Source organism: Syzygium oleosum, unplaced genomic scaffold, assembly GCF_021117445.2.
Source record: "Syzygium oleosum isolate NSW1041296 unplaced genomic scaffold, Sole_v2.1 Sole_v2.22, whole genome shotgun sequence".
NCBI lineage: Eukaryota > Viridiplantae > Streptophyta > Magnoliopsida > Myrtales > Myrtaceae > Syzygium > Syzygium oleosum.
The window spans coordinates 6,228,158-6,254,566 of record NW_026607506.1 but is presented as its reverse complement, the minus strand read 5'-3'; the positions used below and the strand labels follow the sequence as shown (position 1 = coordinate 6,254,566).

The 26,409-nt window shown below is 38.2% G+C and overlaps 1 protein-coding gene across 3 annotated transcripts; it reads left to right on the top strand.

The window, feature by feature from the left end:
• Positions 1 to 18,549: 18,549 nt before the first annotated feature.
• On the top strand, positions 18,550 to 25,078 carry LOC115689374 (DEK domain-containing chromatin-associated protein 3). 3 transcript variants are annotated; one of them, XM_056321177.1, is made up of 12 exons: positions 18,550 to 18,705; positions 19,838 to 20,633; positions 20,729 to 20,762; positions 21,032 to 21,111; positions 21,245 to 21,304; positions 21,504 to 21,614; positions 21,883 to 21,960; positions 22,062 to 22,142; positions 22,307 to 22,805; positions 23,260 to 23,390; positions 23,754 to 23,784; positions 24,693 to 25,078. In XM_056321177.1, the coding sequence occupies exons 2-12, from the start codon at positions 19,890 to 19,892 to the stop codon at positions 24,851 to 24,853; spliced, it is 2,010 nt and encodes a 669-aa protein (XP_056177152.1). In that variant the 5' UTR covers positions 18,550 to 18,705; positions 19,838 to 19,889; the 3' UTR covers positions 24,854 to 25,078. The 3 variants fall into 3 exon arrangements, with proteins under 3 accessions (XP_056177152.1, XP_030471251.1, XP_056177153.1); XM_030615391.2 differs by having other exon boundaries at positions 18,551 to 18,705; positions 23,278 to 23,390; XM_056321178.1 differs by having other exon boundaries at positions 18,558 to 18,705; positions 19,847 to 20,633.
• Positions 25,079 to 26,409: the final 1,331 nt, after the last annotated feature.

Below are 26,409 nucleotides of genomic sequence, written 5' to 3'. Positions count from 1 at the left end.
TATGTCCTTATGTCCGATCACACTACAAAAAAACAAGGGTTTTGCCACGAATTTTCCAACGAAAAATTTGGCAAAATTCGTCTAACGAAATTAGCGACAAACAAAAATTCGTTGGTAATTCATCGTCACAAATTTTTGTGACAAAAAATTTAAATTTTCGTTGGTAGTTTGCGACGAAATTTTTTCGTGGCAAAATTCGTGGCAAAATTCGTTGCAAAGTTCGTTGGAAAGTTCGTTGGAAAATTCGTCGCTAATTATTCGTTGCAAAAATTGTGGCAAAATTCGTCGGTAATTATTCGTGGTAAAATTCGTGGCAAAACGAATTTCCGACGAAAAAAAATTCGTCGCTAATTCGGCGTTGGAAATTTTTGTGACAAAAAATTTTAATTTTTCGTTGGTAAATTGCAACGCAAAAAAATTCGTTGCAAAATTCGTAGATAAATTCGTGGCTAAATTTGTTGGAAAATTCGTTGCCAAATTCGTTGCTAATTATTCGTTGCAAACATCGTGGCAACATTTGTCGCTAATTATTCGTGACAAATTTCGTGGCAAATGAATTTCCCACGAAATTACCGACGAACAAAAAAATTCGTCGCAAATTTTTTTTGGCAAATTTTGGCGACAAAAAATTTGAATTTTCGTTGGTAATTTGCGACGAAAATAAATTCGTGGCAAAGTTCATTGCAAAATTTCGTGGCAAAATTCGTTGCTAATAATTTGTTGGAAAAATCGTGGATAAATTCGTCGCTAATTATTCGTGGCAAAATTCGTGGCACAACGAATTTCCCACGAAATTATGGACGAAAAAAAATTCGTCGTAAATCAAATTTTTGCGACAAAAAATTTCAATTTTCGTTGGTAATTTGCGACGAAAACAAAATTCGTGGCTGAATTTGTGGGAAAATTCGTTGCAAAATTTATCGCTAATTAGTCGTTGCAAAAATCGTGGGAAATCGGGAATTTTTCCGACAAAAAATTTCAATGTTCGTTGGTAATTTGCGACGAAAACAAAAGTGGTGGCTAAATTCGTGGGAAAATTTGTTGCAAAATTTGTCGCTAATTATTCGTTGCAAAAATCGTGGGAAATTGCGAATTTTTCCGACAAAAAATTTCAATTTTCGTTGGTAATTTGCGACGGAAACAAAATTCGTGGGAAAATTTGTCGCTAATTATTCGTTGCAAAAATCGTGGGAAATCGCGAATTTTTCCGACAAAAATTTCAATTTTCGTTGGTAATTTCCGACGAAAACAAAATTCGTGGGAAAGTTCGTTGCAAAATTTGTCGCTAATTATTCGTTGCAAAAATCATGGGAAATCGCGAATTTTTCCGACAAAAAATTTCAATTTTCCTTGGTAATTTGAGACGAAAACAAAATTCGTGGGAAATTCGTTGCAAAATTTGTCGCTAATTATTCGTTGAAAAAATCGTGGGAAATCGCGAATTTTTCCGACCAAAAATTTCAATTTTCGTTGGTAATTTGCAATGAAATCTATTCGTAACAAAATTCGTCACTAAGTTTGCGACGAATTTTGTTTAGGGACAATTTCGATTTTAAATCTAATTATTAGCAATATTAATTTCTACAATGTATAAGTTGCAAAGTCTCACATGATGATATTCGATATTCAATCTCATAATACAAAGGGGTAGCTAAGCACTAATGAACATCATATAATACATTCAAAACATTGAAAGAACGCGGGACAACCATAAAACGTTGGCAGTTTTGGTACTCGAGAATGAACTAGGAAGGACTGACAATAAAATCATCAGCATCATCATCATCATCACCAATCGCCGCATCATTGTGTGGCTCAGCATTATGGCCATCACCTATTGGATTAATATGAGGTAGAGGAGGAACCTCATTGTGATCGATGTCGAGATGTCACATGATAATTTGCATTTGTTGTTGCATCACCCTTATTTCTTCGTCCTTTCTGTCCAAGTAAATGCTTCATTTCTTCGTCCTTCTGTACAAGCAACTGTTTCAGTTGGCTCAATTCTTGGGTCATATGCTCCTCATGTCGTGTCCTCCTTGAAACAGTCGCATTGGAGGATGAAGTTGCAGCAACCTTCGTTTTGTACATCCTTGACAAGGATCCCATCCCAAATATTTTTCCTCCTTTCATCCCACCCGCTGCCTCCACCCATAATGCCATACTGTCAACCGATGGCTCAGACACGGCAACATCATCACCACCACCACCATCACCACCACCACCACCACCATCATCACCACCACCATCACCACCATCACCACTAGCAGTGCTCATTAAAAGTTCATCATATTTTTCCTATATTAACAATATAGATGGAAATAAAATAAATTCATATATATTACCATAAATATTAAAAACATTCATGATTTTCATTCTAGTTTCCATAAAGTCCGAACTATAACCTTACATACCTTAATAGCTTTTGCTCGAGCGCCAGTCCATGTCTTATCCTTTTTTTGAAATGTGCGTTCAAATGTAGCTGTAAATATGAGTTCCGTCCCCAATTCATCTGTCTACAAAATATAAACATAAATGAGTAATCATTGAATTAAATGAACTGACATGTTTAAACAGACTTACCATTCTTCTTTTATGCTCCCCGATGCTGATAAAGCCCCCGGCATATGTGGCAGACGCAGACCCGTCACTAGAACTAAAGCTCGATTCTTCTTGTTCTGTTCACACCTTTGCTTATGCTTCTCAGTTTCCCAAGTTCTCGTAATTTCCGTCCAATTGTCAGCCGTAAAAAAAGCCGGCTTTTCTTTTGTTCTCTTCACTCTATTTATCACATATCGCATGCGATCACCAACTTTCTTCTTGAAAATTCTTCTAACCTCATCCTCTTCCATTTCATCCCACATGAACTTACGCTACAATCAATAGAAAAGCAACTGAAAGTTATTATGAGTGTCACATGTCACATATCCATTACAATGTACCAGACAATTCGTGACAAAATTCATTATTGACCATCAGTATGCTACACCGAACTTAGTTTGTGAGAAAATAGAAGGACAACACTAACCTTGAACTCATTCCATCACAAAGTCTTCACTTCTGTAGGAGCGCTACTGAAAGTAATAAACTGCCCCATCCAACAGTTATTGACTATTCTATTAAGTTCCCTTACAACATACGTAGAATTCGTGAATTCGAAAACATGTTATAACAATATGGACAATGAGACAATGAAGCATACGGATAATTCGCAACATGGACAATTTTGTTTACATCCATAATTTACATATACGTAAAAAAATGAAGTACTTACGAATCTCCACATGGGCATATAATGAATCGACTATCTTCTTCATCATTCGAGTGTTGCACTGAAGAAGAAAGTGGAACCGAAGGAGATGGAACTGAAGTAAATTCAGTTCGCATGTCCCGAGGTTCTCCTCTAATATGTTGTTGAGGGTCAGAGGATGGGTCAATGTGTCCGTGTTGTCCATGAACATGTTGTGGTTGAGGGTTACATGAAAGGGCAGGGGAAGAGGACAGGGACGGGGACGAGGATGAAGAAGCGGAAGGGGTTGGTCTTCTTTGTGAAACCGCACCACGCATGAGACCTCCATGTTTATACTGACAAGTAAGAAAGTTAGACAAATATATTTAAAAATATGAACATGTATTAGGGACATGCTTACCATTTTGTTTCAGAGAGTAATAAATAAACTTGACAAATTGAAAGAAACAGACTATCGCCTCTGATAAATATCAATCTTTGGCCCTCGTCGGAGGAACCTATTGAAATTTTAACCACATCAGATTCCATGAAAAATAAAATGAAGCATATTAAATGTGTAGAACGAATTACAACAAGTATCAACTCTGATGCCACATTTGTGCAAATTTATGCCCCGAATATCCCATTTCGCAAAGTTCTAATACAGACCTAGAAAAAAGATCACAAATTACGTTCAACAAGCAAATTTGCCACGAATACAACCCACTAATTTGTTCCCTGTTTAAGCTTCATTTTACCTAAGTTTAGATCTTAGCACAAAAATCATTAAACAAAATCGACAACAGTGCCGGAATCAGGGCCGCGACCCCCCCTCCGGACAGCTCGCCGGCGACCTCCCCTCCCTCCGGCCAGCTCGCCGGCGATCCCCCCTTCGGCCAGCTCGTCGGCGACCAGAATCACTGCCACGACCCCCCCTCCGGCAAACTCGGCTGCGACCCCCCCTTCGGCCAACTCGCCGGCGACCCCCCCTTCGGCTAGCTCGTCGGCAACCCCCCCTCCGGCCAGCTCGCCGGCGACCCCCCCTCCGGCCCGCTCGCCGGCGACCCCTCCTCCTCGGCCGGCTCGCGGCGGCGACCCTCCGGCCAGCTCGGCGGCGACCCCCTATCCGGCCAACTCGGCGGCAACCCCCTTCCGAGCCAACTCGGCCGCGACCCCCTGCACTGGCTAACACCGCCGCGACCCCCCTTCCGGCCAACTCGGCGGCGACCCCCCCGGAATCACGGCCGCGACACCATTTTATTCAAGGATTAGTTTAGGCTTACCTACAGCGCTGGGCGAACTCGACGGCGAGGTGGACGGCGAGGACGCCGGCGTCGACGGCGAGGTGGACGGCGAAGGCGGCGACGGCGAGGAGGACGGCGACGAGGACGGCGCTGAGGACGGCGAGAAGCGAATTTGCAACACAAGTTAAGTCTCGGCGCAAATATAGTAGAATGAAAAAATTTCGTGGCAAAATTCGTGGGAAATTTCCCACGAATTTTAAAACGAATTTCAAATTTTGTGGCAAGTATTGTACTATAGACTATTTTCGTGGCAAAATTCGTGGGACAAACCTCGGGGCAATATATAATTCTCCTAGAAATATGAAATTCGTGGCAAAATTCGTGGGAGATTTCCCACGAATTTTGCCACAAATTTAAAAACAACAAGCAATATATAATTCTCCTAGAAATTTGAAATTCGTGGCAAAATTCGTGGAATCCCACGAATTTTGCCACGAATTTCAAATTTCCGGGCAATTATTGCACTATATAGTATTTTTGTGGCAAAATTCGTGGAAAATTTCCCACGAATTTTGCCACGAAATTCGAATATTCGGCGTTGGGGGCTTTTTTCAAATTCGTGGCAAATTTCCCACGAATTTTGCCATGAATTTAAAAACCTCGGACAATTATTGCACTATATAGTATTTTCGTGGCAAAATTCATGGGAAATTTCCCACGAATTTTGCCACAAAATTCAAATATTCGGCCTTGGGGGCATTTTTCAAATTCGTGGCAAAATTTGTGGGAAATTTCCCACGAATTTTGCCACGAATTTAAAAACCTCGGGCAATTATTGAACTATATAGTATTTTCGTGGCAAAATTCGTGGGAAATTTCCCACGAATTTAAAAACCTCGGGCAATTATTGAACTATATAGTATTTTCGTGGCAAAATTCGTGGGAAATTTCCAACAAATTTTGCCACGAAATTCAAACCTCGGGCCTTGGGGGCATTTTTCAAATTCGTGGCAAAATTCGTGGGAAATTTCCCACGAATTTTGCCACGAATTTAAAAACCTCGGGCAATTATTGCACTATATAGTATTTTCGTGGCAAAATTCGTGGGAAATTTCTCACGAATTTTGCCACGAAATTCAAATATTCGGCCTTGGGGACTTTTTTCAAATTCGTGGGAAATTTCCCTCGAATTTTGCCACGAATTTGAAAACCTCGTGCAATTATTGCACTATATAGTATTTTCGTGGTAAAATTCGTGGGAAATTTCCCACGAATTTTGCCACGAAATTCAAATATTCGGCCTTGGGGGCATTTTTCAAATTCGTGGCAAAATTCGTGGGAAATTTCCCACAAATTTTGCCACGAAATTCAAATATTCGGCATTGGGCGCTTTTTTCAAATTCGTGGTAAAATTCGTGGGAAATTTCCCACGAATTTAAAAACCTCGGGCAATTATTGCACTATATAGTATTTTCGTGGCAAAATTCGTTGGAAATTTCCCACGAAATTTGCCACGAATTTCAAATATTCGGCCTTGGGGGCTTTTTTCAAATTCATGATAAAATTCGTGAGAAATTTGAAAACCTCGTGCAATTATTGCATTATATAGTATTTTCGTGGCAAAATTTGTGGGAAATTTCCCACGAATTTTGCCACGAATTTCAAATATTCGGCCTTGAGGGCATTTTTCAAATTCGTGGCAATATATAATTCTCCTATATACTTGAAATTCGTTGCAAAATTCATGGCAAATTTGCCACGAATTTTGCCACGCCAAAAAAATGTCAGGCGTTTGCTGCCTTTTTTGAAATTCGGGGCACATTTCCCACGAATTTTGCCACGAATTTCAAAATCTTGGGGTAATTATTCTCCCATATACTATTTTCGTTGCAAAATTCGTGGCAAACACGAAAATAACTTTCCGGGCAATTGTTAGTCAAACTTCGTTTTCGTGGCAAAATTTGCTACAAATTTGGCCCGAATTTTGCAACGACATTAAAGTCTCGGGAATTATTCTCCTATGTACTTTTTTCGTGGAAAAATTCGTGGCAAATTTGCCATGAATTTTGCCACGAAATTCAAGTGTCGAGGCAAATATTGCTCTAGGTACTATTTTCGTGGCAAAATTTGTGAGAAATTTGCCACGAAATTTGCCACAAAAATAAGGCCTCTGGTAGAGACGGCCTTTTGTGGAAATTCATGGCAAAATTCATGGGAAATTTGCCACGGAATTATAGTCGCGTGGCTTTTTCCCGACTATTTCAATTCCGTGGCTAAATCTGAGGCTAATTAGCCACGGATTCTAATAATAACAACAATGACAACAACAACAACAATAATTATTACGACAACAACAATAATAAAATTTATGATAAAAAAAAAACACATGTCGCAATAATAATAATAATTACACATAAATAGTAAAAAATCTCAAAAATCATATTCTTCATCTTCACTTTCATCTTCACCTTCATCTTCGTCTTCGTCTTCATCTCTGTCTTCATCTTCATCTTCTTCATGAGCATCATCTTCATCCTCTGTCTCATAATCAAATTCTGTACCCACTTCAAAATTTGATTCGCGAATTTCAGTTGTATCCACATCGATCATCGCTCCACATGGATCTCGTAAAGTTGGAATATTATATTCATAAGTTTCAATCGTGTTACGAACTTTCTCTTGTTGATATGCTGTGTCCTTCCAGTGTTCCTCGATTTTTGTTCGTGCTTTGGTTTTACATACAGCCCACCAATCGGCTTTGTCACGTTTCAAACTAGGATATGATGCATAATATACTTGAATTGCTTGTTGTGCCAAGACAAATGGTTCATATTTCATATATCTTTTCTTGTGATTTATTTCAACCAAATTAAATTTCGTATGCGCATTCATTCCTTTGACGGGGTCGAACCACATGCACTTAAATAACACAACCCGCAAAATTAATGGTCAATGGTACTCTATCTCTACGATTTCATCCAACAAGCCATAAAAATCATCTTTCAAACTGCCACCATTGGATGACTGAACACACACACCACTATTCATTGTGGCTTTTCCCATTCCATATTTTCGAGTGTGAAAATTGTACCCGTTTATGAAATATGCTGGCCAAGTTCGTACTCTTGACTTTGGACCCCACGACAGATGATATAGCAATCCTTGCTCTCCAACATGATCATGATTACTGTGAACCTAAGGTCACACACGCAATGTCAATAATATATATTTTAATATATGATGTATAAAAAATTCGAATAACTTGGATTTCGTCCACATACAACTTACATATGTTGTGAACCATGTTGCAAATTGTTCCTCGCACAAACGGTCAAACTCATTTGGTGGTAGTCCAAACATTGAATTTTGGAAAATCCTATTAACAAATACCATTTATATATTAGCAAATGTTTGACACACAATACATATACTTACAAATGTACACTTACTTGAAGTATGGCTCAACTTCTGGACAGTTCAGTAAAATATATGTATGGGCTGCCTGCTTTTCTTCACTTGTTAAGTGACGAAACTTACATGCGCCGCTTGTCGACCCAAATAATTGAAAATAGAGAATGATTTGCAATTGGGATCAATGGGGCCCTCATCATTTCTTCCGCTCTCCGCCTCTTTGCCTGCACGTGCGGCTCAAAATAGTATGATGCAAATGTTATCACTTCTTCCACAATATATGCATTACAAATTGAAGCTTCGACACATGCCTTATTCTTCACTTTTTTCTTCAAATGATATAAGAACCTAGTTGCAATAGAAAAAAATTTATCGGAACATAATATATAAAGAAGTAATTTCAAATTTATTTAAAAAAAAAATACCTCTCAAATGGATACATCCATCGAAATTGGACGGGGCCTGCAACTTTGGCCTCATAAGGCAAGTGAACTAAGAGATGCTCCATTGAATCAAAGAACGATAGAGGAAATATCCTTTCTAAGTTGCAAAGAATAATTAGAATATCTCTCTCTAGTTTCTCCATGTGTGATGCTTTCAACGCTGTTGAGCAAATATCATGCAGGAAATTACTTAACTCTGTAATGGCGCCCCAAACAAAGTTTGGTAGAAGTTCCTTGAAGGCTATTGAAATTAGTCTTTCCATAAATATGTGACAATCATGACTCTTCAGACCTGTCAACTTGCATTCATTCAAATCAACGCATCTCTCGAGATTCGAAGCATATCCATTAGGAAATCACATCGATTTCAACCATTGACAAACGACCCGTCTCTGCTCCTTGTCCAATGTATAAACTGCTTTTGGTTTTGGTCCCCTGCTGCTTGCATCCACATCTAGTGTTGGCCGATCGCAAATATCCCTCATATCTTTTCTTGCGTTCAAGTTGTTTTTTGTTTTTTTAGTGACATCCATCACAGTATTTATGACATTATCGAAAACGTTCTTCTCTATGTGCATGACGTCAAGATTATGATGAATAAGATGGGCCTTCCAATATGGTAGATCCTAAAATATACTGTGTTTAGTCCACTTATGTGTACTTCCGTACGCAATAGTTGTGCCGTGAGGGTTTTCAACAACAGTTGGAAACTCCTGCACTCGCTCCCAAATTTGATCACTGGTCTTTTGATCCTATTCTTGATGAACTCTTTTTTATTCCTTCTGAATGTATGATTTAGCGGCAAAAATTGCATGTGACAGTCAAAATAGCTAGGCTTCCTACTGTGCTTTAATCTGAATGACTTCGATCTCTCCATACATATCGGACATCCTAAGATCCCAGCTGTACTCCATCCAGATAACATTCCATAAGCTGGAAAGTCATTTATCGTCCAAAGAAGAGCAACCTTCATTACAAATGTTTGATCGGTAGAAACGTCATATGTAGGGACACCTTCATCCCATAGCCGTTGTAACTCTTCAATCAATGGTTGCATATAAACATCTATCAACTTTTTCGGATTTTGCGGGCCAGTCACGATCAATGTCAAAAACATATAAGGTGTCTTCATGTACATACCGGGTGGAAGATTGTATGGAGTTAAGATAACTGGCCAACATGAATAACTTTTTCCTGATTTCCCAAATGGGGCAAATCCATCAGCACACAGACCTAACCTGATGTTTCGAGGCTCTATCGCAAACTCGGGGTATGTTCTATCAAAATGTTTCCATGCCTCTACATCTGAAGGATGACACATTAGACCATCTTCTGTTTCATGATTTGCTTGCCAAGTCATGTGTTCAGCAGTGGCTTGAGACGCATAAAGGCTTTGCAACCTGGGGATTAAGGGCAAGTAAAATATTTGCTTACATGGTCTACGCTTCTGATTACGACCCTGCCTCCTGTTAATCTTGTACCTAGGTTGACTACAGAATTTGCAAGATTCAGCATTTTCATCATCTCTCCAATATAACATACAACCCCTACTACATACATCAATCGTTACAACTGGAAGACCTAAGTTATCCACTAGCTTTTTTATATCGTAAAAGTCACTTGGCATGATGTTATCACGAGGCATTGTTTCCCGCATTACTTCAACAAAAGAGTTGAAGCAATCCACAGACACATTATGCTCTGCCTTGATATTAAACAGTCTTGCTATCACTGATACCTTCGTGTGGTTGTCATAACCTGCCCATAAAGGTTCATCTGCTGTTTTCAACACTTTCCAGAACTGATTAGATTGAAAAGTTCCATCACACACATTCTCATCAAAACCTGTAACTCCTATCTCTTCCAATTGTGATGCATGACTAGTTCCCACTTGTTCAAGTGTAGGAGTAAAACTAGTACTTACATGATTCGATTCTGAAACAAAATTATGACCGGCTTCATCAAACACCATCCTCTGGTATGGGTTCAATTGGTCATAATAGCTACATTCTTCCCTAACTAAAAATTGGTCGCTTCTTCTATATCTGTCATCAGATATAAATGGTTCACCATGGCAAGTCCAATTATAGTAGTTCGGAGTAAACCCAAATCTACAAAGATGTTCTCTAACTTTATCAATGTCTTGAAATTTTCCATTACTGCACTTTTTACATGGACACTTTAACTTATTTCCATCCATGAACTCATATTTACTACTAGCAAAGTCCAAAAATAGTTCCAACCCGATACGAGACTCATCAGTCAATCCTCGACGTCCAGGTAAGTTCTTATTATACATCTAACCCCTGTCTCTTTGCATTGTGTCTGTATAAAAATAAAAAAATTCTCGTAAAATATTTAAAATATCATATCTATTGTTTAATATTGTTAATTAAAACCATAAAAATTTAAAAATTTAAATTTTGTTTTTTACGAAACAATTACTTTCAAATTGAAAAAATTACCATGTCAAGAAGACTTACCAAGTATTTGACTGAAATCTTTGTAGTAGAAAGTGGTCAATTTGATGAGAATTGCAACGTTCACTTGGATTGCGAGACCTTCAAATGGACACGTACCTAAAATAAAAACAAATTACTTAAGATGCATTTTTTAATTATTTTTTATTTTTTTCTCTTTCTTTTTCTTTTCCTTTTCTTTTTATTTTTTTTTCCATTCTTCTTGGCCGGTCGCCGGACTCGAGCTTGCCATAGCCGTCGAGCTCGCCTGGGCAAGTTCTGGGCGAGCTCGACCTCACCGGCACTGGCGAGGGCCGAGCTCGCCGGCCATGGCCAGCTCGGCCCTCGCCGTCAGCCCATGCGAGGCTAGCCCTCGCCGGCACTGGCGAGGGCCGAGCTCGCCATGGTTGGCAAGCTCGAGCTCGCCCAGATCTGGGCGAGTTCTGGGCGAGCTCAAGCTCGCCGGCCATGGCGAGGCCCATGAGAGGCTAGCCCTCGCCGGCACGGGCGAGGGCCGAGCTCGCCATGGCCGGCGAACTCGAGCTCGCCCAGATCTCGAGCTCGTCGGCCATGGCGAGCTCGGCCCTCGCCGTCAGCCCACGAGAGGCTAGCCCTCGCCGGCACTGGCGAGGGCCGAGCTCGGCATGGCCGGCGAGCTTGAGCTCGCCCAGATCTCGAGCTCGCCGGTCATGGCGAACTCGGCCCTCGCTGTTAGGCCATGCAAGGCTAGCCCTCGCCGTCAGGCCATGCGAGGCTAGCTCTCGCCGGCACTGGCGAGGGCTGAGCTCGCCGGCCATGGCGAGGCTAGCCCACCTGGGCGTCGGCGAGGTGGACCGGCGAGGGCCGATCTGCTGGACCTCGCCCCATGGCCGGCGATGTCTCCGGCGACCGGCCAAACCAGTAAGGAAGGGAAATTTTTTTTTTTTAATAACACCAAAAAATACAAATCCAATGATGAATAGTTTTGCGACGAACTGTTTTCGTCATCAATTAGTAACGAAATTAGCCACGACACTTACCGGCGAAAAAGCTTTACCGAGATTGATTTGCGCGTGCGCAGATAGGTAAATCGAGAGAAACGAAAGAGAGAGGGAGAGAGAACACTGAGGGGGATATGAGGAATCAGTCGAGAGAGAGAAATTGGGGGTGGGGATGGATATCATAAAAATTATTTTCCGTGTCGCAAATTAGCGACAAATTTTTTTTTCGTCGCAAATTAGCCACGAATAACTTTCCATGCCAAAATTCGTCGCAAATTTGCCACGAATAACTTTCTGTCGCTAATTTCGTCGGAAATTTGCGACGAAAAATTTCTAGTCGCAAAATTCGTCGGAAATTTGCGACGAAAAATTTTTCATCGCAAATTTCCGACGAATTTTGCCACCAAAAATTTTTCGTCGCTAATTTCCGACGAATTTTGCGACTAGAAATTTTTCGTCGAAAATTTCCGACGAATTTTGCGACGAACAATTTTTCGTCTCTAATTTCCAACGAAATTTAGTTTTCGTCGCAAAAGTCGTCGCTAATTTCCGACGAAAAATTTTTCTTCGCAAATTTTCGTCGCAAAAACCTAGTTTTTTTGTAGTGTCAACTTATGCATATGGTTCCTCTGAATTACATTGGTTACAAAAAACAGTAAAGATGAATAGTTTTCTTTTGTTATATTTCCTTAACATTAAAAATTTTGGAGGTAACTATATTTCTCAATATAATGACAATTTTGGACGTATATCGATATGATTATTCTTTTAGAGCTTTATCATGAGAATACTACACCCATAATGAAAATATTCAAATTCAACATGACAAAAAATATCGTGACTCGATAGTATGCGCTCATCACGACGATGAGATACACCATCCTTGGCAAAATATTCATAACGCATTCACTATCGGAGACTATTTTTTCCAACAATTTAAGCCATTGACAAATGAGTCAACGATTTTATATATACAGTACATTACTCTCCTCCTCGCGTGTAACAACGCGCAAGTTAAGATGTAGACGTAAAGGGAAAATCGACGGGTCTATCAGGATTCAAGCCTTTGATACTTACTTTAATACCACAATAAATTTACTTCTCCCTAAAAGCTCAAATTTGTTAGGAAAGGCCCACAAGGATACATATAATGTAATATATAGTCACATACAAACAAACCTGATTCGAACTTGTGACCTTCTATTTGGGAAATATGGCACTAATAGGCATGCATCAAGCAAGTTTTCTCTCTCCTTACCACGCACACATGTGCATGTGCCAATTCTTGCTTGGAACCATTTTGAAATTTATTGATTACAATTTTTTTGCACAAAATGAAACATATGAACTAAAAATATATATAATTTATTTTTTATTTTTCTAGGAGCAAATTAAAAACAAAAGAGTGATTTTCCATTTTTTTTTCAATCCTTCATTCTGATTAAATTTTTCTCATATGTTCATTCTCCTCTCGTACCGACACTTTGAAACGAACATCGCATCCGGACCATCGAAATTTCAAACAAATGGAATTTTTACTCACCCTAGTTTTCGATTTCAGCCCTAGGCTTTCCGAACATGAAATTTCATTTTTCCATCCATTTTTTTGGAGAGTCTCCATTGAAAATATATTATTTAAATTTAATTATAAATTAGCCTCTTTAAAAAATTGGCTTAGGTTAGTTGGTTAACACAAAGGGCGCAGGTTTGAGACCCGCATGGAATAGAGCTATCAATTGTGATTAATTTGATATTTTTGTTCAACATTTACGCTGATGTCTCAGCTGGCTGTACTATAGCAACACTGTTCTCCCACTCCAATCCACAATCGTGTGACCTCTATGGACCACTCCCTCACATTGTTCCGCACCATAACCTATCAGATATTGAGTTTAGTTTTACAAGTTTTAAGCAACATATATATTATTGTGTTTCTTATGAAACTACTATTTGACAATTACCTTTTCTCACTCTTTTTTTATGATTGGAAAAATCACACCACACCAAGTTTCAATAAATTTCTTAAACTCGTAAGTTAATTATAAGATGAGACGCCTAATTGGAATGCCAAAAAATGGGCTGGTAAATTTGTGCCACGAGGGCTGTGTGGATATGGCATCTCCTCACTTATAGCAAGGCGGAGGTGGTGGATTCAACCATTTGTCATCTCTATTCGCAGGATCTCTCCATGTTGTGTTTGAATAAAATAATAAAAAGGTACTTTTGGATAAAAGAATAAAGAGAGTATTGAGGGTCACTTTTTTTTTTAATATAAAAACCAATTTTTTAAAATTGTTTTTAAACTTTTCATATTTTGATGATGGGAAACTACTTTGATCATTGAAAACTATTTTCATGAGTTGAAAATAATAGTTATTGTTAATTGCATTTTAAACATATTTTCACTGCACAATGGCACTAATTATTTCAACATAACGCTTTTTGTTGGTACCGATGACTGGGGATTGAATGTTGCTGGAATTGGCAGTGAAGAAAGACTGAAAAATTTTCACATGCTTAAGCATTTGATTGAACAAATTCGAAGTTCAATGATTAAATTGAAAATAATGTGACCAGTGTTGTAATTAAATCTCGTCAATAGAAAAATTGAGTTGAGAGTTGATTCTAAAACTCTTACACGGAGTTGCTCGTGTTTTTTCACTTGAAATAGAGAAAATGACACTAATATTCCTTTAACTTTGGTTAAATATGCAATGTTATCCTTAAAATTAAAATTCGTTAAATGTGATCCTTAAATATTCCTAAATACTCAATCTAGTCCTAAACTTTCAATTAATTTAAATTAGTTCCTCAACTTTCATAAAAAAATAAAAAAATAATTCGTAATTACACTATTGCCCAGATTTTTTAATATCCTTTCATTTCAATCCTTTTTTTAAATCAACAAATATGGCTATCTATTTATTACTTTTTTAACCTTGTAGTGTTTGTATGTACTTAAGTATATTTTAATTCATGATCTTCTCTCTAATCGTAAAAGTAGAAGCTTATTTGGAGTTGTATTTGTTTGACACTTGCTAATTTAATTTTCAAATTTACAGATATAACTAAAATTATTTATGAAAACATGAAATTGAAACTTGAAAATTTTATCTATTTAATAAATTAGGAATAAAAATTTAGATTAACATAAGTTCAAAAAATTTATTGATAAATTACATTGTATTAGATGTCTTAAAATAAAAGGAATATAAATTCAATATAACTCTAGTAATATTCACAAAAACCAAAAAGGTCAAAAAGGCAATACAAAGATAGCATATTTTTTGTTGATTAAGGAAATGGATTGAAATGAAAAGATATCCTAAAATCCGGGCAGTGGTGTGATTGTAAAAACTTGTGAATAGTATCAAGGACTGATTTGACTTTGTTATGAGAAATTAAGTGATTAGATTAAACAAATCGAAAGTTTAGGGACTAGATTAAATATTTAGATATAGTTCAAGGATTATATTGAACGAATTAAAAGTTTAAAGATGACATTACACATTTGACCGAGGTTTAAGGACTATTTATGTCATTTTCTTATAAAATGCTTATGATCCAATGGAATGTGATCGGAAGCTCGCAATTGGTGGGCATAGACCAATTACCTAGGCTCCCACATTTAAGGCCTGTTTGTTTGACTTTAAACAAAAATAAAAAAAAATTTCTTTATTTTTTGTCAATGGTTAAATATTATTTGACTTATATAAATCATTGGAAAAAATATAAGTAAATCTACTTGTCTATATTTGTATGTTAGGTGAACAAAAAAAAAATATTTGTATGTTGAAAAAAAATTCAGGAGTCTCAATTAAAATAAATCAAAGTGCGTGAGTATCAATATTTTAATAAGGTAAAAGGTAATAATAAAAAGTCAATCTATACATGCCCTTAAACTTTTGGCATAGGTCCATACAAACAACTTCACAGGATGGTTTGTGCATGTACTATATGTCCTTATATCCGTCGTTCTTTTGAACAATGAACAATGAAAGAAACACGAGAATTTGAGAGAAACTTTTTATTTAATATAATGTTATCCTTTGCTGTATTTCCTAGCGACTTATGCATGATGGTCTTATGAGGATGCTAGGATTAAATTGGTTATGTAAAAAGTAAGATGAATAGGTTTTCTATGGTATGTTTCCTTTACATTAAAAAATTTGGAGGTAATTATTTTTTCTCAAAATATTGGTTCCGTTTATTTCGCAAAAAATGAAGGATTTGGAAAATATTTTCTTACAAATGATCGTTTGTATATCTTGAAATAATTAGCCAATATGAAAATATTTTTATCGTCAATAACAATTTATCTCTAAATATCTTCATGGACAATGAAAATATTTTTTGTTTATTTATTTTAGTATGCAACACAATCAATCATTTTTAGAAAAATAATTTCCAAATTATTTATTTTCCGCGAAATAAATGGAGCCTTGACTATTCAATTTTTTTCCCAAACTTCTCCGACTCATTGTATTATTCTCACTGTTTTTTCTGTGGCTAAAACGCATTATTTTCTTACTTAAAAACGAGGGAGGACATACCAACATGATTAAGCTTTATCTTGAGAATACTACCTCCATAATAAAAAAATACGATTTTAAAATTACGAAAAGGGCAAAAGTCACCAAAATCCCTAATTTATGGCCATTGTAACACATTCATCATAAAAAAAAAAATTTGTGACACCTGTGTGACACATTTACCTCATATCAAAGTTCTGTCAATAAGAACCATTAGAAATCTGTCTACATGGATGCTATAAAGCAAACAATGTTGATAGGTCACCAACGTGGCTTAAGTAAAATAAAAACGATGTTGTTTTGACTGAAAATTCATCTTACGGAACCTTGACGGAGGGTAGATATGTCATACATGTATAGTTTAGGATTTTTTATGTCATAAGAAAAAGTTTAAGGTAAATATGTCGCAATAGCATAGTTTGGGGTCGTTGATGTCACAAAAGAAAAGCTCAAGGTAAATATACCACGGCGAGCATAATTTAGGATTTTTTTATGGCTTTTTACCTGGCAAAAAAGAACATCATTCAGTAGTGAGAACTCGTCACCATGACGAGGGATGTGATCCTTGGCACAACGGGTACATCGAGGTTCTCGATATTCACAACACCTTGATAATGTTGGAGGTTATTATTTCACATATTTAAGTCGTCAAGAAATGAGTCCCACAATTATATATATGGCATATTACTTGACACTTCTCCTCGCGTGTAAAGACGAGGCGAGGTTGGACGTTGACGCAATCATATCAACAAGATGACTTATAATGGGAAAACATCCAATATAGCGAAAAGGGAATTATACTTTTGCTTTAATACCATGATAAACTTACACTTTCCCGAAAAGCTCAACTTGTTAGGAATCGGGCTGACGGTTATACATATAACGTATAACTTATTACATAGTAGTAGCATACAGAGAAACACCATTGCTGCAAGCGGATTCAAAGTCACTCCACCTTCCACTGCAACTCCAACTTCCATGGAAGGACGTGATATCCCGTGATATGCTTTTAGACTTTCTATTTGTGAAATACAGGTCGGCATAAGGAGATTAGGTGTTAGATGCTGGTTTTCTCTGTCCTTACCATGCACACGTAACCAAAGTTATTACAAGCAATTTTATTTATTTCTTAGGTTATTACCACGAAATACTCTAAACTGATACACATGTGATAAATTTACCCCAAACTAGTACACCTATGACAAATTTACCTTCCGTTAGTTTCCGTTAAATTTTACTGTCAAATTATTTAGTGAAATGACACATGGCAGTTGATGAATGTACCATTTTGGGGTTTTACACTCCGTTTGTTCCAGGTGTACTAGTTTGTGATTTTTTTGTATTAATTCAATTTAATGGAGGGTAAATTTGTCATAAATATGCCAGTTTTGGGGTTTTCAATGGTCAAAAAATTAGTTTTGGTAAAATTTATTATAGGTGTACCAGTTTGGGATTTTTGATGATCAAAAAATTAATTTGGGGTAAATTTATCACATATGTATTAATTTTTAATTTTTCATGATATTAACCCTATTTTTTAAGGACGGGCAAGGTAAGATCTTGATGCAATCACATCAACAAGATGACTTGCAGTAAGAAAACATCCAAAATAACAGAAAGGGAAAAACGAGAGGTGTGTCGAGATTTAAACCTTTGATACGTGCTTTAATACCATAATAAACTTACATTTTCCGTAAAATCTCGACTTGTCAGGAATTGGGCCAACAGTTATACATATAACATGTAACTTAATAATAATACATACTTACATCCAAAGCAACGCTATTCTTGAGAGTGGATTCAAACTTGAGACGTCGTATTTGTGAAATACGAGCCGGCATCGCTAGATTAGGCATCGACGCTGGTTTTCTCTCTCCTTGCCATGCCATGCAAAGTTAATACGAGCAATTTTCATTAATTTTTTTATTTTTCGCTAGCAAAATAAAAACAGAAAAGTCATTTTTTAATTATTTTATGGCCTGGTTTTTTTTTTTTTTTTTGGTTCCATCCCTTCCGCTCCGTCGTTTAAATTTTCCCCAGATGCTCGTTCTCCCCCCCCCGCCCCACGTACCGGCACCTCGAAACGAACATCGCATCCGGACCGTCCGAATTTCAGCGATCCTCACCACCAGCAGATCTCGTGCGTCCATCAAGATCGCCCACATTCAACTGCATTTAAACTCCCTCTGAAATCCGTCCCATTTCACTCCCCCCCACCTTCACACTCGCACACACCGGTCGGGAGAGAGAAAAAAACTGAAGAGAGAGAGAGAGAGAGAGAGAGAGAGCATGACGCTCGAGCTGAAGAGCACGCCTTCTTCGTCTTCGTCGTCGTCATCTTCCTCCTCTCGTCTCTCCGTGGAAGCTCTTCGGCCAAGCTAAAGCTCGCGGAGCTGAAATTCTCTCTGTAAGTGCTCGTCGGCTTCTCGTCTTGCTTGTTCCTCCTCGTGCTTGCGCTCGGTCGGGCTTTCGCGAATCGTTTGGTGTTTTGGTACCCTCGGACGGTCTCGCGTGGCTAGGGTTTTGGGAATCTCTTGGAACTGGACCCGCTCCTGTTGGGAATTTCGCTGTTTAATCTCTTTCTCGCGTGTTTTGCGGGTCGAGGATGCAAATGATGGAGAGAGAGAGAAAACGAGTTTTTCTGCTCTTCGTTTCGGGGCTAGGGTTTCGGGGGGGGGGGGGGTGAAATTCCGTCTTCATTTTCCTGTTTTCTCGTGTTGCTTTCGGTTTGGAGTGTTTGAACGCTTTTCTTTTTCCTCCTCGGGGAGCGGAGATAGGTTTTTCCTGTTGATTTTTTCTTAGTGTTTACCACAATTTGTATAGAGAATGGCGGTTGTTGGGACAAGATTGGTCATTTCTTGGACTTTTGTATTATCGAAGGTGTTTTTTAGGGTTATCTTGGTTTGGAATGGAACTTAAGCATCACCATTGTCTTGGTGATAGCACAAACGTTTGCAAATGTATAGAGTTATCAGTTGTAATTAGTTTCATATGTTCGTTCAGCATCTACAGATCTTGGGTTGGCTGTACTCTAGCAACACTATCGTCAGTCTCGCTTCTGAAGTAACACCACTCCATTTAATTGGATGTGTAGGTAGCCTTTCCTCAGGTGTTTTCACCTTGTGGGCAATGGTTTATCATCAGGATCATTTCCAAATTGTACTTGTGATTTGACTCTGGCCAATAGATGCTTCTTGGAAGTCTACTGGTGATTTTACTCGGGCCCACACCCCATAGGTAGACTATTCTTGGGGTTGGCCTTGGGGTATATGTCTGGCTTTGAAACCGCTTAAGGTGAATCTTCAGAGAAGTCACCTTTAAAGCTAATTTTTGAGGTCAGATAGCTGAAGGATTTGTTTATGTGCACAGACCTTTTCCTTTGATCACTGAGCAATGTTTTTCCACGTGTTGAATTCACATTTCACTCTCAGTATAGTCCATGATGATGTGTATGGAATTGTTAAGATGTTTTCATTTCTTGTAAATCTGGTTTTGGTCAAAATTGTTTCTTATGAACTGATTCATCATATTCTTGTTAGGTCGTGAAGAAGTTAATTTTAATTGAATAATTCAACTCCTATCAAGTGAATTATGGGCGAGGAAGGTTTGGCAAATGCTGCTTCTGAATCAGAAGCAGTACTAGCACCTGCAGAAAACGGAACTGTACCTCACGACAGCAATGTAGTGAGTGAAAGGAAAACTGAGGAAAGAAATGGAGTGAAGGAAAAGGAAGATGATAAAGATGAAGAGAAAGTGGAAACTGAGGAAATGGATATAGGCTGTGATTTAAAGGTAGGCCATGATAAGAAAGAACAAAAAGAAGAGGAAAAACCTAAAACTGAAGAGATGGAAGAAGAAGCTCCTGCTGGAAAAAAGGAAAAGCTACCTGAGGAAATGAAGGAAGATGAAGAGAATTATGAGGAGGGGGATAAAGGGGATAGTGATGGGGTAAAAAATGGGGAAGGAAAGGATGAAGAAGTTAAAGAGGAGAAGCTTGGAGAAGAGAAGGAAGAAGAGGATGAAGAGGAAAAGAATGATGAAAAGAAGGTCGAGGAGAGTGAGGAGAAGGAAAAGGAGAAGACCAAGAGTATGGAGGAGCAGACTGAGACAGAGAAGGCTGAACAAAGTAAAGAGGAGAAAGGGACAAAAAGGCGGAGGAGGCAGAAGAATGCTGGGGGGAAAGTTGAAGGAAATAAGAAACAAAAGGAGAAGAAGGAGCTTAACAGGACCCCTAGGACTCCTACTGTAGATCGTCCTGTACGAGAGAGGAAGTCTGTAGAGCGGTTGGTGGCATCTATTGAGAGAGACGCCACTAAAGATTTCCAGATAGAAAAGGTGCATAAAACTAAATCACACCCTGCATATTTGCTGCTTTTGTTGGATTTGCGCGTGTAGGATTTTCATTTGATCATATTATCTTGGAATTACAGGGCCGTGGAACACCATTGAAGGACATACCCAACGGTACTCTCATATTTCTTCTAGCTCACTGAATTCTTGAAACCGTTTCCGTAGTTCCTGGAAAACATCCATCTTTTTTTGGTTGGTGTACATGAAAAATAAAGTGTTAAATTACTTAGGGTCTATTAAAGAATTTAGTTGAGATTTAGAATGTCTGAAACCTGGAAATGCACATAACTTTGATTGACATGTTTTCTTGGTTCTGCATGTTATGGAATTTGTCCATGCAGAATGATAAGGTGTACTAAACAACTCTGTCTACATTTTGTCAGTGGCTTTCAAATTGTCAAGAAGGAAGACGGATGACACCTTTAAGCTGCTGCATAACATCCTGTTTGGAAGGAGAGGGAAGGTAAGATTAATTCTTATCTCTCAATGTGCCAGCCATGATTTGCCCCTCTTTGAGTGTCGGTTTTTGAAATTCTTGAGCATGAACACGTTATTGTACTCACTGTTCGATAAACCTTCCTCCTGTACTTTTGCAGGCATTCCAGATCAAGGGTAATATATCAAGGTTTTCTGGTTTTGTATGGCATGATAATGAGGTAAATATATGTCTATAGCATTGCTTTTCTTTTCTTTTTCTTTTTTTCTTTTTTATATATATATTTTGGGGGTGGGAGGTTGGGGTGTTTGGAGATGGAGGTGATTCTAATGTGGCAAACTAATTTCTGAAAATCGCTGAGGTTTGGGGTACTGAATGCTTGTGTACGAGCTTCATTTTTAACTATGTTGCTACTACAGGAGAAGCAGAGGAATAAGGTGAAGGAAAAATTTGACAAGTGTACTAAAGAGAAATTGCTCGAATTGTGTGATGTGCTTGACATACCAGTCTCGAAGACATCCACTAGGAAGGTTGGTGCAATATTATTTTTGGTAATCTGATATGTATCTTTTAACACGATTTTCTTTGGGAATGCTTGGCTCTTTTTCCTTCTGGTCCCTTAAATTGTCTGTAAGTCATGGTGAAGGTGCAGTCTTGAGAGTGATCATTTCATATGATCTTTGTTGGCTGTGTAGTAGGGCCAACGAGTTAGACTTGTTTGTGTCATATGGAGATAGCATATTCTTTGTTTACAATGCCAACTGTCGTTTGTACTGATTAGTTGGTCTGCACTTCCAGGAAGATATTGTCACGAAGCTGATTGACTTCTTGGTGGCTCCCCATGCCACAACAACTGTGCTACTTGCTGAAAAAGAGGTTGGCTATCTGAAATTGTATTTGGGAAAGTCATTTGATATTGCGATTGGTTTCCTTACAATTGCATCTTTTCATGTTTTGATCTTCTCTACATGTGGCAGTCTGGTAAGGGCCAAAAGCGCAAGAGGGCGGTGAAAGGGCCTTCATCTGCACCTAGGAGTTCCTCGAAGCGGACGGTCAAGGTATCATTCTTTTCTTTACCATCGGCTGAATGACTGACCCATCACGAATAACCGACAACCTGAAGTGTTTACTACTTCCTATAAATTATTCTTTTTGTGCTTCAACTTTTGATCATGTGGCACTGCTTTGTTATTTCATTATTTTTGGGTTGGATTTGTTCCAGAGTCGAAGAAAGACTGAGGATAATTCGAAAAAGGAAAGAAAGAAGCCTGCTTCTGATACAGAAGATGATTCGGAAGAAGAGAAGGAAGAGGAGAAGGAAGAAGAGCAAGAAGATGAACTAGAACAAGAAGAAGAAGAAGAAGTAGAAAATGAAAATGGTGTTCCAGAAAAGTCTGATGATGAGATGCCGGACCAATCAGAAAGTGAGGAAAAAGATGTTTCTGAGGATGAGTCTGAAGAAGACACAGGGAAGAAGAAAAAAGGCCGTGCAAAATCATCCGGTAAAAAGGAATCTGTTGGAAAAGCCAAAAGAAGGAAAAGATCGGTGTCAAACAAATCAAGTCCACCACCCAAAGCAACAACAAAGAAATCATCATCAAAGCGCACAAAAGTTGATGATGACAGTGACGGTAGTCCTACGGTATTCTCTAGGAAGAAGAATGAAAAAGTAACCAAGAAGTCTTCAACTCCTGCAAAGTCTGCCTCCAAGGAGAAAACTGGTCAGTTGATTACTCCATTTCATTCCATCTGTTATTCTGTGCTTTTGGGTATGCAATGCAGTCTGCTCTCCTTTTCAATAGTTATTGAGGGGATGCACTGCTTAATAATTAGTTGGCTAATCTGAAGCTTGAGTGAACTTTTTTGTGCATGAAGTGATCCCACTATTTTCATCGGGTCCAGGTTGAGACCAAAGGTCTTGGAGCAATCAGTCTAGCTGAACAACTCAAAATTTAAAGAAATGTCATTAATTCTTCATGCTTGTTCCTAGTTTTAAGTACCATTTGTATTGATAAGAATCCCCTTAATTACATGATTTTTCACATATGTATACATATGAAGTACAATTTGTGGTATAAGGTACAAAAACTTTGGGCAGTTAGTTAGAAGTAGATTTTGTGCAACAAGGTAAGAAACGGCATTTTAATGCACTGTTCTAAATGGAACCTACTGAAGTTTGTTCTATTGTGGAAGGGAAAAAAGCTGCCAAAGGAAAGGACAAATCAAAGGAAGGGACTGTCAAGCCTAGCGATGTTGAGCTTCGAAATGCAATTTGTGAAATTCTTAAGGAAGTTGACTTCAATACGGTGCGATTCTAATCTTTGGATAGATTGCTTATTTCTTCCTTTGCTTGGTGCAGACTGCAACTTGATTTCTCAGATTACCTAAAAAGTTTATTCTGTTTGCTTGCAAGATGTTTGCATGATTATTGATGTCTAAGTGGCAAAAAGGATCAGCCATTCTAAGCTTTTTCTTTTTTTGGTTGTTGTTGGTTGGAAAGTGAATTGCACACATTAAAGTTCTTTTGCATTTTTATTATAGCCTCTTGAAGAAGCCTAACTGCTCCATCCATGCCTCTATTATTTTTGTTTTTTGGGCGAGTAAATTCCACACTGATATGTTAAATTAGCTTGTAACATCTAACTTATGATGGGTTTTCAATTCTGCAGGCCACTTTCACCGATATTCTGAAACAGCTAGGTATGATTTCTCCAAATTGAATCATTTATGTGATATCAAATACGTGAATGTTCAATTCATCATTTTGCTGGCTGATTTTGCAAGTCATTTGCAAGTTATTGATCTGTTGCATTCCCAATATATCCTCTGTTAATCGTGGTGGCTAAATCTGTAAGCCTTAACCTTTATCTGCAGCAATAACCCAGCCTCTCGACTCTGCTGAATGATATAGGTCTTTTTTCACAAAGGAATTTTTAAAACCTGTCACACTTGCCCAAATGCTGTTTTGTGATACTTTGGAGCAGGCTTGGCATTTATGTTGTTATAATCAATAATTGGGGTATGATTGTACTGTCAAGTCGTATTATGTCTCCACGGATGAAAAATGGGGTATAGGTGTGTTATTGGTTGGATTACATGTCCATGGACAAATCATACCAGATACGGCAAGTGAGAGCATTGCTATTAAAAAGTGTGTTAAGTTGCTGAAACACAGAAGTTTGCACTGGAACTTTGTTAAGTGAGAGCATTGCTATTATCCTAGTTACCCCTCAGATTCTACAGCGACTGGTCCAAGTACTGTTAGAATTTATCTTTGGAATCTAAAATCGATGGATGATAGCTTCTTGTTATTTGAAGCTTTGGTACCGTGGAAGGGCACTTCTACACTTCCTTGGTTTTAAAAGGAGGAGAGTTGGGTAGAATCTCACCATTAATGATGTACATGGGTTTCTGAATTTATGTAAACGAGTCATTGACGGTAAAGAAAAGTCTCTAATCTAACAATTGAGGTGGTTCTTCATGGGAACCATAGGAAAACCATACCATCTAGGTACTCCTAAAATGTAGAAAATATCTTGACACGTGGCTGAAAATCCATCTATTAGTGTCTTCATGGCAGCTTAATGAATTTATTGGCAACTTTTCAGCCGAGCAATTCGACGCGGATCTCACCCCGAGAAAGTCATCTATAAAGCTGATGATCCAGGAAGAGCTCACTAAGCTTGCCGATGAGGCCGATGACGAAGATGGAGAAGGCGATGCTGAGAAAGACGAACCAGTGGCAGATGCACCGGAAGTGAAAGCCTGACCCGCAAAATACAGTGTAGGTAGTTGTAGTTTTTGTGCCTAGTCTTCCGCATTGTGCGCCTTGTACCGACTGTTTAGTAGTTGTGAAAGAGCCAGCTTTCATGCAAAGTGATTTGTACATGCTGGCAATCTAACTTACAAATTAAGATGTATCGATTACTCAGCTGCTCGGCAGTGCTGCAACTAGTTTTATGTTAAAATTCGGATCCATGGGAACTTGAGAAAACTCGTTTCTGCGTCGCATCGCGTCTTCCTGGTTGCTTGATGATCCTGAGGAAGTGTTCGGGTTGGGTGCGAGCCCCTGAAGCCTTAGGTGCTGAAGCGCCGTTTGTTCCTTCCTTGGGGAGTGTTGTTGATTGCTGGATTGATCATTCATGCTCCTTGATGTGGTTTGGCATATGGTCTGCACTTACAGTTGCATTTTTCCAGTTGGTACTCTCAAATCATTGTTCATAAAGCTTCCGGCGAAGTGCCAGTTTTAGTCTAATCAAATCCCTTTGTTACATGTGAACGTGATCCAACCTCTCTAATGAAGCTTCAGTGTTGCAGATGGATCTGTGACTTTGCTTCTCTTTTCATGGAGACCATTGTCGACATCGGCTCAGGAAAAGTGAATCGATGAAGAACAAAAGTGAGATGTGTCATGCGGCCAAAACTGCGACTAATCGAATGTTGCACTTGCTATTGGGGATTATATCGTACCTGCCATTGAACTAATGAATTGGTTTTCATGTACTCGCATCTGCGATTATTTTTTGTTCTTGTGAATTGATAATTATCTAATAATTTTAGTTGAATGACAGAACATTATACTTGACACTTTTTTTTTTTTTTATCTCACTCTTCTTCTGTATACAAGTGTGGTGCTCTCACGAGAATCGAATCACGAATCTAGTACTTCGGTCTCACTTTCCGAATCCTTATATCAGCAGGGCTGCATGTATGTTGGCAAGTTCTTTCTTTAAAAAGCAGAAATTAAATGAGCAATTGCTGTTTTTTTGTATAACTCAAAATCAAAATTTTTCTATAAAATGCAGACAAAGAAAATGAGAGAAAATGAGGTTTGGTCGTCCGCGGGGACAATTGATGAATTTCACGGAAGGAACCTTTTTAGCGAAAAATGGATATTTTTTTTACAGACCAATTTTTTTTTTTTTGCATTTACCATTTTGTCCTATTTCTTCTAACGATTTGACTTTTTTCTTCTCTTTAATATTCCTTAGCCCATTTTACGTCATTTTTCTCTTTAGAATAAATTGCATTACAATATTTGTAGATAAGGGCAAAATGAAAAAAGATGTGCATTGATTTAAATAAATAAATATATTTATATATGGGTGATTTTGTAGTTCTCAGGAGGTACCGTGCCTTTATAATTTTTCATCATTGGATCAAAATGTAATATATCTTGACTGTTCAACAAGTCTCAACCTGGATGTTTGCGATTTTTTTTTCATTTCTAGATCCGGCGATGAAAAAACTCGAGAGGCACAATTCCTCCCGAGGACCGTAGACTCACCCACACGCTTCGATACAACTATAAATTTTTTCGCTTGA

Excerpts from the sequence above, each read along its gene's own strand:
- LOC115689374 (XM_056321177.1), top strand. The coding sequence starts at position 19,890 with ATGGGCGAGGAAGGTTTGGCAAATGCTGCTTCTGAATCAGAAGCAGTA. Across the intron at positions 20,763-21,031 it reads ATTGAAGGACATACCCAACG|TGGCTTTCAAATTGTCAAGA; the intron begins GTACTCTCATAT and ends ACATTTTGTCAG. Across the intron at positions 21,112-21,244 it reads TGTTTGGAAGGAGAGGGAAG|GCATTCCAGATCAAGGGTAA; the intron begins GTAAGATTAATT and ends GTACTTTTGCAG.